Source organism: Acomys minous, assembly GCF_964271855.1.
Source record: "Acomys minous genome assembly, chromosome: 7".
NCBI lineage: Eukaryota > Metazoa > Chordata > Mammalia > Rodentia > Muridae > Acomys > Acomys minous.
In genome coordinates this window covers 116157774-116172427 of record NC_140488.1, presented here as the reverse complement: position 1 = coordinate 116172427, position 14654 = coordinate 116157774, and the positions used below count along the sequence as shown (strand labels likewise).

The following is a 14654-nucleotide window of genomic DNA, read 5'->3' as shown; positions in this document are numbered from 1 at the left end:
ATTGAAGTTACCCTTTGGTCAGCCATTCTCCAGCTCTGCATCTTTGTTGTTTGGGTAGAAGAGATTCATGGATTTTTAGGGATGTTTTCTGAACCAAGTTTCTATTGTCATTTCCAATCTTTCGATAATGGCCTTCCCTTCACAATTTGTATATTAGTTCTCTTGATTTAGTCATTTCTTAGCAAATATGTATATGTACATATATATGCATACATATATATTTCAAAACACTAAGTCATACCTAAATATATGCAATTATTTTTCTATTTAATGAGTAAATTTTTAATACAATACTATTTCCAGGATTAGGAGGCTGCTAAGTATATAACACTGATTTATTTTTTAAATCATGCCACTAAGTGCAAGGAAGCATGGTGCCCAAGGATTTGAAGAAAGCATCAGAAAGAAATCAATTCTCTCTGAGAACTGAGAGAAAAGGCAGGGTCATACATATTTAACCCAGGTCCTAGCAAAACTCTGCAAGGTCTTTGTCAATACAGCCAAGAATATTCTAAAAATGTATTTGGAAAGCCAGTAAAGTGGAGAAGCTGATAAACTTTTGAGAAAGAAAAGAGTATGAAGAATCACTCTACAGAGTTTCAAGATGTATTACATCAATATAGCAGTCGTTATCAGAATGGTATCAACAGATAGACACACAGCTCATTGGAACACAGATAGAGGCACAGATACAAGTATGGACAATTAGATTGTTACAAAGGTACAAAAGGAATATCAATGGAGATAAGAGCTTTTTAATAGATGATGCTAGAATAACTGAACATTCACTAGCACAAATATAAACCTTGCCTATGGAAAAAATAACTCAAAATGCAATGTAGATTTCAATACAAAATGTAAAACTATGAAATATGTATAAAAAGGCTCAGAATATCTTTAGCTCTTTAGAACACAGGACTCAACAGAATTATATTTCTTTTTTGATGTTTATTTGTGTGCTTATGTGCTTGTACCACCACTGTAAATATTGGGAGATCAGAGAACCACTTGTAGAAGTTTCTTCTCTTCTCCCACCACGTAATTTCTGGGGCTCAAATTCAGGTCACCAGCTTTGGCAGCAAGCATCCTTACCCACTGAGCCACCTCACTAACCCTGACCTTAGCAGAATTCTTACACTTAACAAACAAAAAAAATGGAACTGAAGGCCATATGACTGGAAACACTCTAACACTTTAGATTCCTACATAAAGAAACCAAAGTCTAATGTAAGCAGTCCACTCACATCAGAAACTGTACCAATCAGAAGCTGGGTGTACAGGTCACACAGCTGTAACCCCAGGATTTAGAAGGCAATAGGAGGAAGACTGTGAGTTCCCGAGGAGCCTGGACTGTATAGTGAGACCTATTTCAAAATGAAAGGGCTGGAGGGAGGAAGAAAAGAAGGGAGAAAGGGAGGGAGGGCGACAGGGAGGGAGTAATAATCAGAGCCAACAATTAACCTCTAAGGAATACGCCACCTAAGAGAAAATATTCACAGGCCGAGCATCAGAGAGCTTTCAATTCCTGTGACAAATATATGAGAAAACCAATTTATAAAGAAAAAAGGTTCACATCTGTGCACCATGTGGAGGGTTTCAGTACATGGCTGAAAGGCTCACCTGAGGCCTGTGACGAGACAGCACAATACAGCAGAGAACGTTCAGTAGAAGAATACTTTATAGTGAGGGGGGGAAGAGAGAATTATGAAGAGACCCACAGGCCTCCATCAAAGGCCAGGTCCCATATCTTAAAGTTTCCATAACATTCCAACAGCACCACAGACTGGAGAACAAGTCTTTAACTCATCTGTCTGTGGAGGACATTGTAGGTCCAAACTATAGCACCACGTAGCCACCAAAGACCTAAAATCTAGAATATGTTTTTGAAGTCTTAAAAAATGAGTAATAGGAACAGGGAGATGATTCAGTGGGTAAGAGCACTTGGCACCCAAGAATAATAGCCTGAGTACAGCTCTTTGGATCCCATGCAAAAGCAGGATGCAGTGGTACTTGGTTTTGATGCCAGTGCTCCTGCAAGGTAGAGCCATGAGAATCCCCTAAACCTCAGAGGCCAGCTAGTCTTGAATATGAAGCATGGCAGAAACAAGAGAGATTTTGCCTCAGCAAGGTAGAGAAAGCAGACAAGTGCACACTGTGGCACACCATATGAAATAGCGTACACACAAAAAAGGAAATGAATACCTTGAAATCAACAATAATAAATAGGATCAAACATTTCACCAAGAACACAGAGAGAACTAATAACTACATGTTTAATCCCCAGAGAGCTGCCCTTAGCCAGCTCTTCTCGTTACTGTTTAACCAAACTCATCACCTCCCTGACAGCATTCCCAAACCCTTCCTCTTCCCCTCCCTCCTGCTCTGCTCTCCTGTGCACAGTAGCTTGGCAAAGTCGGGCAACCTGATTTGGTCCTTTAAAACTATTCCCATCTACTCCATGCTGTGAATCTCATCTTAGTACCCAGAGGAAGCCAATCCTGGACACTTAAATCCTCCCAAGTCAGGCAGCTGCTGAGAAATGAGGCAAGGTGGTAAAGAAAAGAGAGGCTTTCAGACCTATGAAGAGGGCCGAGCACAGCTGTGTAGAGCAGGGTTGTGTACAGCAGGGTTCTTTCTGCTTGCTGCCCTCATGAAGCTACAGAGGCCACCAGCTTTTTTTCCTCTCTCTTGTTCTCAGATCAGCAAGAAATGGACTAATCTGGGGCTTTCTATTCCTTAAGCAATAAAAAGCTTTCAAATCGGTGTTAAATGTGTTGCTTAATGGCCAGAAAACGAACCTCTAGTTATTTCACTATGAAGTTTGGTGAAAGTCAGAGAGTCTGGCTGGTTAAGTGCAGAACAGATTTTCCAGTCCAGAGAAGGGAAAAGTTGGTGTGGGGTTGTGGTGGTGGTGTGTGTGTTAGACTCTGTGTATATCTATGTGAATATGTGTTACAGGGTTTGCATTGTAGGGTGTGGGGTGTGTGTAATATGAGCTGTGTGTGTGTGTGTGTGTGTGAGAGAGAGAGAGAGAGAGAGGCGGGGGGGGGGGGAAGATGAGGTGATTTATGTATATGTGTGTGTGTGTGTGTGTGTGTGTGTGTGTGTGTGCGTGTGTTGTGGAGGACAAGATGGAAGTGTAGTGTGTGTGTTGAACTTTGTGTATATATCTGTGTGTATGGTAGATTCTGTGTATGTGTGTGGTATAGGGCTTGTTCTGTGAGATGTTTGTGTGATATGAGGTGACATATGTGTGTGATATGGATGGTGTATGCATGTGTTATGGAGGGTGAAGATAGGTGTGGCGTGTGTTTGTGTGTGTTAAACTCTGTGTATATATGTATGTGCTGTGGGGTACATGTGTATGTGGTATAAGGTATGTGTGTATGGTGATTTGTGGGTGTGTTGGTGTTGTGACATATGTGCTATGAGATGTGTGTGTGTATGTGCGTGTGTGTGTATTTGATGTGGGGTGGGGTGGAGTGTCTGTCTTCATCTCTGTGAGTGTTTGTGTTACATTCTATGTGTGTTGTGAACTGTTATGTATGTATGTGTGTTGTGTGGTATATGTATATGGGATGAGAGATATGTGTGAGATATGGGCGGTTTGCATGTGTGTGTTGTTGGAATTGGGATAAGGACATGGGGTGTGTTTGTGTGGTTTTAGACTTTGCTTGTGTCTGTTGTGTGTGTTGTGGTGTTCATTTTGTGAGGTATTATATGTGTGTAGAGTGTGTATATATATATATATGTATGTATGTTGATGTGTGATGGGGTGAAGTGGGATGCAATGTATCTGTATTTTCTGGGAGGTGTGTAAGGTGTGTGTGTGTGTGTGTGTGTGTGTGTGTGTGTGTGTGTGTGTATGTCTTCCACAGGGTCAGATGTGCCCAGAATGAAAACAGTGGAGGGTGGGGGCCTTCAGAATTCTTTGAAACTCCCAGGTGGAACCTAGGTCCAACACACATCCTGCATGGACCTTTCCTGCCCAGCTGGGATATCCTGTGTTTGTCGAAAGGACTACACAGGGAAGCCATAGCCATTGTCCTTCCCGAAATCTGCCAGTGTGCCCCTCCCCAAGCTGAGGCAGCCGCCCCAAGCAGAGGAAGAGTGGCTTTGGAAATGCGTTATCAGCATCCTCCATGGATTTCCTCACCTCCTGCCCAGTCCCATTAGCCGCTAGCTCCTCAGCATCCTCAGACAGAAACCTCAGAGGGTGGGAGACAGGGTCAGCATCCTGAAACCAGATGCTTTTGACAGCTTCCTTTCTGGTCAGGCCTAACCTCTGTGCAGCTCTGAGCGCACCGCACAGAGCACAGGATGGAGCCCCGACTCGGGGCTGCGGCTGCTGCCTTCCACCAACCCTGGCCAGCCAGGCTGCTGCTGTGGGTCTCAGCCCTGAGCTGTTCTTTCTCCTCGCCAGCTTCTCTCCCTCCTTCTTTGGTACCCCGAGTCAGAAGCAGCTACACTTTGGAAAGGACGTTCCTCGGTCTTGATAAGTGCAATGCCTGCATCGGGACATCCATTTGTAAGAAGTTCTTGAAAGACGAAATAAGGTCAGAATCATCATCAACTCACTCTGAGGAGCAAATTGAGATGTCTAATTTATGGGTGGGGGCTGAGAGGAAGGCATTTAACAATGTGGTAACGGGCTGACATAGGAGGGCAAGGGCAGAAACCAAATTGCAGCCCTGAATGCTAAATCCAAAGGTTCTTTTTGAAAAGGAAAGATGAAAATTATTTTCTATGACTTAAGTAGCCTGGGACTGTTGAGTTTCCCTACTCGTTCCTCACAATGGGGGGGAATGAAAAATACAAAGAAAACTACTATGTGGCAGATGTTTTAAACTATCCCAGGTGTTAACAGTTGCCCCCATTATTCAAACAATAAGCAGACATGACAGGATTAAGGAACCTGCCCAAGATAGATCTGAGATACAAAGACAGTTTTTTCCAACATGTCAAGGTCTGTTTTCTATTGTATGATGCTGATCTGAGGAAAGTCATTGTTTAGTTCACTGCCGTGCACATGACTCCCCCCTTCCACCACCACCACCCCCCAAAAATGGTCTCTATACCTATCAACAACACAGTCATGGAACATTTAACAAGGCTAGGAACCAGCAGGAACCAAGTGAGAACAGCCACCCCAGCTCTATTCCTTACCTTCTAGGTGGTCAGAAAGCAATTCAAATAACAGTAAGCTTTGGTCTGATGCACACTAGAATACAGGAGCACCAGACAGCGGACACTGAACGGAGAGTGGGCGCCTCTGGAAAGAGGCTTTTTAAGCAACGTCTTCTAGGTTTGGGGAAGGGAAAGGTTTAAGACAAAAGCATCTTAAACGAGGATGGAGGTAAGGGAAGAGGTGAGAGGTACAGGTGGCTGAAGCCGGGGGTGTAGGTCGATATGGACAGAGGAGAAGCTAGAAGGACACATGACACACAGGCCCTTGAATGCTAGGTCAAGAAATGGGGCACTTAGCCTGTGAATCTGTGGTTTCTAGGTTTTTTAAGCACCAAAGAAGTTTCGACCCCTTCTTTTCCCTCCACCAGAACCTAACCTTATGCCTATAAGATTCTGTGAACAAACAAAAGGCATAAGCAATGATAAGCAACCTCTCTATTAAACAGAGATAACCTGTGACTGTTCCATTAGATTACTAAAAAGAAACAGTGAATAGAAAAGCCCAATCGAAAATGTTAAGCTTCTTTTTTCTCCTATGTTTTGCTTGTTTTGTGTTACTACATACTCATTATACAAAATGATGGGCTTCTTTATGACATTTTTATGCATTTGTATTATGTGCCTTAATGGGGTTTATTCCATTTTTCTTGCTCCTCTCCTCCCAATATCCTTCCTTGTCTCAAATAGTCCTTTATTTTCATTTTATATATTTAAAATCTATATTTCACATATGAGAAAATGTGGTATTTGTGTTTCTTAGTCTACCTTATTTCATTTAATATCATGATCTTCAATTCCATCCATTTTCTTAAAAATGACATACTTTTGTAATTCTTTATGGCTGAATAAAATGCTGTGTGTGTGTGTGTGTGTGTGTGTGTGTGTGGTGTGTGTTGACAGAAAACATTAAACTTTATTTTCATTTTATATTTTATTTCATGTATATGGGTGTTTTTCGTGCATGTGTATCTGTGCATCAAATGCATGGCTGATCTTGAAGCCAAAAGATGGTCTCAGATCCCCTGGGCTTAGATTTATAGACAGTAATGAGCCACCATTTTGGTGCTGGGAGCTCAATCTGGGTCCTCTGTAAGGGTGTTCTTAACCAGTAAACTAACTTTCTAGATCTATTATACTTTTAGATGTTTTCGGGAGTTTATGTGGACATTTGCTACTAAGGATCTTTGGTTTCTGTTTTAGTCTTCCTGGTGATGAAATGAAACGCCAGGCAGGGCTGAGCTACAGCTCCAGCACTCTCTATCAAGCCTTTCGTTAAGGTTGCAAAGTTGAAGGATCCCTAATTAAGACTACTCTGCCGCAGACAATAGGGAGGGTGTTACGCTGGGAGATAAACTCCCACACTTCAGGAGGACCCCATAGAAAACTGTAGGCAGGGTGGCCTAGGGTTGCTCTCAGGGTCTGAAGAACCAGAAGAGAGGTCATTTCGGACAAAGGAAGGCGGAAAGGATACTCCTGGATTCAGCTCTGTGTCCAGTTTGTTGACTGACGCAATGTGAAAAGGAGCAATCCAAATATGGAGCGGTATTGCTGATTACTCAGAGAACGCAGCAGTGAGGACGTAGGTATCGCTTAAGCTGGGAGAGAAAGAAGCTGAAGGGCGTCCGGTGGAGAGCGCTAGGCTTCAGTCCTCCTTCATAAAGTGCAAGGTGTTTTTCTTGCAACACTGCTTCTCTAGAGCTCAAGACATTCACGTGCACCTAAAGAGGAAGTGTGCAGTTGCACACAGGAAAACATCAGGTCAGGTTTGTGAGGTTACAGCACTCTGTGCTGAGAATGCTTAACCTCAAACAGGAAGAGGCAGAGAGAGTCTGAGGGTAGGAACCTACGTATCATCTTTCTTGCTACCTTATAATTTTTTATTTTATTATAAGCATACTATTTGCTTATTTTATAAATGTTAACTAAAAAAAAATCCAAACTAAAAATCGCATCGAATTCATTCTGAAGTGGGCTAGAGAGATGGATGCATGGGTAAAGTGCTGGCTGGGAATGTGGATCCCCAAGCACCCACATCCAAACTGGGCGTGGCTACAGGGGCTTATAACTCTAAGACTGGGAAGTGGAAACCGATGTATCCCCAGAGATCCTGTTCAAAAAAACAAAGAAACATAATCTTAGTGCTAAGAAGGCAGAGACAGGCAGGACTCTGTAGCTCATTGACCAACCAGCATAGCTGAACCAGAGAGGACCAGGTTCTGCCTCAAAAAATAAATAAATAAATAAAGTGGGAGGCAGGTGTGGTGGCCCATACCTTTAATCCCAGCAATCAGAGAGAAAGAGGCAGGCAGATCACTATGAGTGTGAGGCCAGTCTGGTCTACAAAGCAAGTCCAGGACAGCCAGGGCTACACAGAGAAACCCTGTCTCTCAAAAAGAAGAAAAAGTAATCAATTAAAAGAAAATAAAATGTGGAGTAGTTGAGAAAGACACCTGACATCAGTCTCTGGCCTTCACATATACAAAATACACCAAAGTACATATATGCATAAAGGCGCACGTGCGCACATGCACACACACACACATGTATGCACACATGAACCTGCACAAAGATCCAATCATTCTTATATAGGGACTATACTTGCATATGAAGAACACTTGTTCACATGATTAAATACTCTTATCCATAATCTGATTATAATGGTTTTGTAATATTCAGTTACATCAGCCAACTATAATATACTTAACTAACCTACTATCATGAGACAATGGAATTTTTTTTTACTTTTCAATATTATAGACAATCATGTGTCAAACATTCCTGCAGCAAGATTTTGTGCATCTCCCTTATTGATTCCTTGTGAAAAACTCTCTAAATGGTATATTTTAATGAAAAAAGCTAATTTTAAGATCATATGTATACATATACATGTATATATCTTCAAATGAGTACTCTAACTATAAAGTTCATTTCTTGCACTCACAAATATTTGATTTGACATTAATAGAAAGTAATATTTTATATTGTATATGATAGATCTATTAATATTTAATTTTGTATGGCCTGATTTATCTATGGAATACATTTATTAATATCAATCTTTCTTTAGCTTGCATTTCTTCCAAGCTCTTTTTTTTCTTGGTTTTTTGAGACAGGGTTTCTCTGTGTAAGTCAAAGCTGTCCTAGACTCACCTTGTAGATCCGGCTGGCCTTGAGCTCATAGAATCCACCTGTCTCTGCCTCCCAAGTTCTGGGATTAAAAGCATTCACCTGGACCAAGCTTTTTTATTTCAAACCAAAAAAAATTTTTGCAAGTTTATTGGCCCTTTGTAGGTTTTTTTTTTTTGGTCAAGCTTTAAGTTCAAATCTTTTACCTCTCTGTCTCCGTCTCTCTGTCTCTGTCCCTGTCTCTCTCTGTCTCTGCCTCTGTCTCTCTCTCTTTCCCTCACCTCCTCCCTCCCTCCCTCGCTCTCTTGCTTGCTCACTTTGGTGCTGAGGATGGAACCAGAGGTCTGGACATGCTCAGCTCATGCTCTATCTCAAAACACCATGTCCAATCCCTTTGTCTCCATCTAATGGCATAGTCATTCATCTTGGTCTTGTTTATCTACTCTTAAACAGTTTGCTATTTCTTCAAAAATATTCTCATTGCTCTGTGTGTTCCAGACCAGCCTGGTCTACAAAGGGTAGCCAAGGCTACACAGAGAAACTCTGTCTGAGAGGGGAAAAAATCTCATTGTGCCTCAGAAGAAAGCCCATCTCAGGACCTTGGAAGTGTGACTACAATTTTCTAGCCTGGTCCTTGTGTATACATTCCAGCCCTGGTCCAGCCATTCAGGACTGGACAATGCTAGGACACAATGACAGACAAGCTTCCTAGGCTAGGCTGGGTAAACTCAAGAGCCACACTTGACAAATGAATATACTTTGTCATCATTATCTATCCTTTAGAAGGATGCTAGTGATATACCAGGGGCTTCCCATACTCAACCACAGTTGAGTAATTGAAAATTAGAATGTGCCCCAGCAGTAGTGAGCACACCTTTCATCATAACACTCAGGAGGCAGAGAGAAAGGTGGATCTCTGAGTTAGTTCCAGGTTAGCCAGCTATATAGAGTGAGTTCCAGGACAGCCAATTGCTACACAGAGAAACCCTGCCTTTAAAAAAATGTTATGTGTTCTGACCAATTTTTCTATGCAACCTGTGTTGAATTCTTCTTCCTAAATTTAAAACATGTTCTATGGAAATTAGGTGGGCCTGACTGACATGCTCCTTCTACTGAAAATTTCCTTAGACAAGAAACCCTGCATGGTCCCACCAACCAGAAGGATCGACCAGGATCTGCTTGGCCCATATTGTGTATGCAAGGGGAAAGAGTGCTTAGTGGCAGCATTTTAGAAATATTGACAGAGGCCAACGTAATAAATAAGTGTAGTTTGTGCAAAGGTCAACAGTGACTTGATGAGACCAAAGCAAGTTTTACAAGGAGAATAGCAAGTAGTGGTTGTAGAAAGATCATGATTAACTGTGTCAAATAACATGACTATATCCTAAGACCTTTGGAAAGATGCTGGATGGTAGAGGGGCTCAGTGTAATGCAAAGACATGTGAAAGAGAGAAGAGAGAAAAATATTCTGGGAGGCATGCATGACTGGTAGGGGTTCTTGGGCCCTTACCAGTGCTGATTCATTACCTCATCCTCTTGACTACATGTGATTGGTCTAGCATCCTCAACCCCTAAACCTTAAAGAATGTCCAAACACCTCCTACTGACTAGTGAAAGGCTTTCCAGAAAACAAACAAATTATTAAACTGGGTTTGGTTGGTTGGTTGGTTGGGTTTTGCCTTCTCTTCTCCCTAGCCTTTTCTTTGTCTTCTTTGCAAAAGATTTGGTAGTTCCTTTTCTTGTGTCTGTGACCACATAGATAACAAAAACAAAAACAGGACATTAATGGAGTAAGGGATTATTGTGCCTTATAGTTTGCAAGCAATCCAATCCATCATAGAAGGGAAGGTATGCCACAGAAGACTTGGCAGCTCTGTGGTCACATGAGCGGTCAGCAGCTGGCTGCACAGCATTGGCAGTCAGGAACCAGAGGTGCATGCTGGTGCACAGCTGGCTTCCTCTCGTTTCCCCTTTGTATTCAGTCCAGAAGCCCAGTACACGGGATGGTCCCATCCACATTCAGGATGAGTCTTCCTGCTTCAGTCCAACCTCTCTAGTAACCCTCTCAAAGGTGTGCCCAGAGATATGTCTCAGGTGATTTGGAATCCACTTAAGTTGGCAATGGAAATTAATTCTTAGCAAAGAGGAGAGTAATTATTTTTTAATTCATTTCCTGACCTCAATTCTGAAGCCTTGGCAGCTCTAGAACCTATACAATCTGCCGTTCATCAATTCACCCATATGCCCATCCCATTCATCTAATGTCCTACTACTAAGTCATCAAGGCAGTCCTCCAAGCATTTTTCCACCCCATCATCATTTTCTGGATTCTATTATCCTAACCTTTGAGCATCTCTCTCCTTATGTATGCATCTAACATCCAAATATCTACCATCTATGCGTCCAAACATTCATTCATCCAACTGCAAGGTATTGAGTACTAACTTGGTAAGAAGCACTCTACTAAACTCTTGAGTTATAAAGTTGAAAGAGACCATATCTTCACCCTGGAGGATCTTGTTATTGAGAAAACAGAGAAGTAAATTAATGGCTAAAGCACAATATATAAAATGTCCAATGCAGAGTGTCATGTGAACATGTAGAAAGAACGCTACCTCAACTAAGAGTAAAACAAATGAAAATCAGAAGGGGATTTAAAAGGTTTATTAGGTGCTATCCAGAGAAGAAAGAAGAAGAAAGTGTTTCCAACAAAGGGAAAGGCATGTCAGGAGCCTGAAAGGATGCAGTTATCCAAAAGTAGCCAGTAATTTATTGAGAAAAACACAAGCTTATGAGGAGAATGAACAGCAGCTGACAACTCTTGGAAGATCGTTGTAGACTCTACTAATGACTATGACTGTATCCTGAGAGTTTTAGAAAGAAGATAGATCCTTTGGGGTTTCAGTATAGAGCTGAGAGATGAAAAGAAAAGAGAGGTAAGTAATACTTAAGAAGGCATGTCTCCCCCCACCACTACCAAACACATACCTTGATGCTTCCCTCCAGTTCTGAGGAGGTGTGATCTTGCCAGTCTACCTTTCTTGCAATAAGAAACTCAGCCAGCCTATGATCTCAATTCAAAAGAAAGAGTAGACAGTTGCCTGGTTTGTTTTGGTTGGTTGATTGGTTTTGGTTTTCTAAACTCCAGAATATTGACATTTTAAAGAATGAAGAGAAGGGCCCATGTTTTCACCAACATTCTTCTAGTCAGTTAAGAAGGCAGACAATACTGTGAGATACATACTTCCCCTTTGCAACACTAAATGTTATGCCATTTTCAATGAGAGAGACTTTGTCTGTTTTTCTCTCAAATTCATTACGGAATTTTCTTGGCCATAACTGAACCTGCAGATCACTTACCAAGACATGCTGTGATCTCATCAGAACCTCCTCAGCAAATGACAACAGAGCAGAAAAGTCTCTCTCAACTCTGCCAGTTAGTTGAATGGAATCTCTAGGCTCTGCCTCCCTTTATCACTCATTGTCTATGATTCTTCAGACAAGTCACACATAATCTGCCTTCAGTTTTCTCATCCCCAAAACAAAGTGTAAATGGGGACAAGGAGATAATAAGCTTTCAAGACTTGCCAGTTCCAGCCTTTAATGATATTATTGACCTGCTCTCGTGAACTAATTCATAAAATGGACTTTATAGGAATAAACAATGGTAAACTGGTAAAGGTTGATCCAATTCCTAATAAAATACTTTTGGGAAAATGATGTAACTATTCCATGACTCAGGGTCCTCATCTGTGCAAGTTATTATGCCACTAACCTCATAAATATATTGAAAGGAAAGTGTCCTGGAGATGTAGCTCAGTAGTAGAGCATTTGTCTAGCATGTTTGATGTCCTGGGTGCAATCTTTACTGTCACACACACACACACACACACACACACACACAGATCAAATAAATTAATATACACAAAGACTTTAACAAAGAAGTTGACATCCTTAAAGGTTTCATAAATGTGTGTAACTATCATTATCACCTCATTGTAAAACCTAAGTTCCAAGATCTTTGTAGGGTTGGAACTTTATAACCAAGAGAAGACACTGGAAGCAGGACTACCTCTGGGTCCTGAGCCCTTTTGGTCCTTCCTAGAAGGGAAAATGAGTCCCCACAGTTGTCCTGAAACTTCTGGTAAAACTGACTTTTGTAAAGCTCTTTCCAAGTTCATCTTCTTCAGTATCCCTGTGGCAAGGTTCTTCAGCAGAACCACTTGTGCCTACATCCTTTGCAGTTTGCAGCACTGCACTGCAGAGGCTGCTTCCTGACAGCACTTTCCCAGTGGTGAGGGGCTGCAGCTCTGATATGGAAGGGACTCAGAGACCTGGGTTCTCCTGCTCTTGTCCCTGGACTTTGACCGTTTGTCCTTGAAATGTGTCTATGGCTTGCCTTGGTATCAAAATACTAGGAATGAACTGGTGTTGTGCTTCAGTTGGAACACATTTGGGTAGCATACACAAGGCACTGAGCTTCATCCCCCACACTGCAAATAGCAATCAGTGGGAAACTTGTACTACCTTTGAGCAAAGCTGAATTATATGAGTAAGAAAACAAGATAATATACAGTTGGGGCTCATCAAAATGTTAAGTCGTCGTATGCATATAAGGCAAAACCCGTTGCCATGGGCTGCCCAATAGTGCTCAATAACAGGAATTTTAAACTCCCATTTAAGTTCAATATTTCATATAGTCTGATTTTTACTTGCCGTATGACCTTCAGTTAACAATAATGAAGGCAAACTTTTTCTGAGTAATTTTTTCAGACATAAATCAAAAGCAAATTCCACAGTCCCTAATGGAAATGTCAGCACACAGCTGGAGAAGTGACTCTGTTGGAAAGGGTAACTGTAGAGCCTAGGAAATCAGCAGATGACAACAGGCCAGTGCCTCTCCCCTGAGAAAGATTAAAAGCTGACCAAGGCACGGTGCTCAATCATACACCTGCTGGAGCCAGATGCCTTCAAATTTGATGCACATGAAGCAGCCGTGGGAGCTTGAAATTCACTTGGTGCTGATGACTTAAATCAGTGTTGATGGGGTTCCTTGGAATTGGATGTTAGGGTAGTTAGGGTACAGCGATCTCTCAAGTTCAGGCCCAAGATCCTCTTGGAGAGCTGTTTCTAAGCCCCAGACATTAGTCAAGAGATGGGTGGTTTGTATAGTAAAGTACATAAGGCAAAATAGTTAGGGGTTTATGCCCCAGATTGTCAACTTTGTGTTGGATTTTGAGCAAAATACTTAAGCTCTGTAAGCCTCCCCTTCCACACCTGTACAGTGAGAGTGGGGTATGAAAAGAAGAACCAAAAGTATAAAGTTATTGCCTTTAAAAAGTGGGATTGTAATCCTAGCACTCAGGAAGGCAGAGGCAGGCAGATCTCCGTGAGTTTGAGGCCAGCCTGATCTACAAAGCATGTCAGTCCAGGACAGCCAGGGCTGGATATTCAGAGAAACCTTGTCTCAAAAACAAAACAAAAAAAAAATTAAAAACAGGGTTGAAGTTCAAAGAGTCTTAGTTGGCCCTCCTGTACATTGGGGGCAGAGGATAGTTTCATGTGACCTCTTTAGACATCATATGTATACATCAAAGTTTGGCCAAATACAGATAATCATCTTGTAAAAGGAGCCTAGAACAAATCAAAGTAAAAGAAATGATCAGATAGGCTGTTGTCCCATTTCCCTGTCCTTGGATTCTGCGGACCTCTGGCTCACAGGTTTATCCTATGCTTCCCACAGGTTTGACAACTCCCTGGCTTCCCATCTGGGACTGCCTCCTCAGGACTTGCTATCTTATGCTGCGAATTATTCAGATGATTCTAAAACCTGGCGCCCAGTGGAGATTTCTCGACTGGTCAGCAAGTACCAAAGTGAGATCTCTGACAGGAGGATCTGTGCCTCTGCCTCAGCTCCGAAGACCTGCAGCATTGAGCGCATCCTTCGGAAAACTGGGAGGTTCCAGAAATGGCTTCAGGCCAAGCGCCTCACACCTGACCTGGTGCAGGTGAGTGCAGGCCATGAGTGGAGTGAGGGGTGGCAAGGGATATCCACTCATATGTCTCACCTGAGAACATAGGGGCTTCGCAATCTGTGAATTGCCATCCCTTTGGGGGTTGAATGACCCCCTTTCACAGGGGTCACCTAAGATGATTGTATTACGATAGAGAACAGTAGCAAAATAACGCTTATGAAGTAGCAACAAAAATAATTTTATAGTTGAGGGTCATCACAACATGAGGAACTGTATGTATTTAAGGACCAGGGCGTTAGGAAGGTTGAGAGCCGCTGGTCTAACAAAATAGAGATGTTGTGGTCTTATCTAAAGTATGAAAAAATC

The 14654-nt window shown here is 42.0% G+C and overlaps 1 protein-coding gene across 1 annotated transcript in view; it reads left to right on the top strand.

Moving 5' to 3' along the window:
* The first annotated feature begins 4222 nt into the window (after window positions 1–4222).
* DIPK2B (divergent protein kinase domain 2B) overlaps window positions 4223–14654 on the top strand; it is a 45167-nt gene continuing 34735 nt past the window's right edge. Inside the window, exons 1-2 of the mRNA XM_084788872.1 lie at window positions 4223–4556; window positions 14057–14321. Coding sequence (XP_084644998.1) covers window positions 4321–4556; window positions 14057–14321 — 501 coding nt within the window. The 5' untranslated portion in view covers window positions 4223–4320. The remainder of the gene's footprint in view (window positions 4557–14056; window positions 14322–14654) is intronic.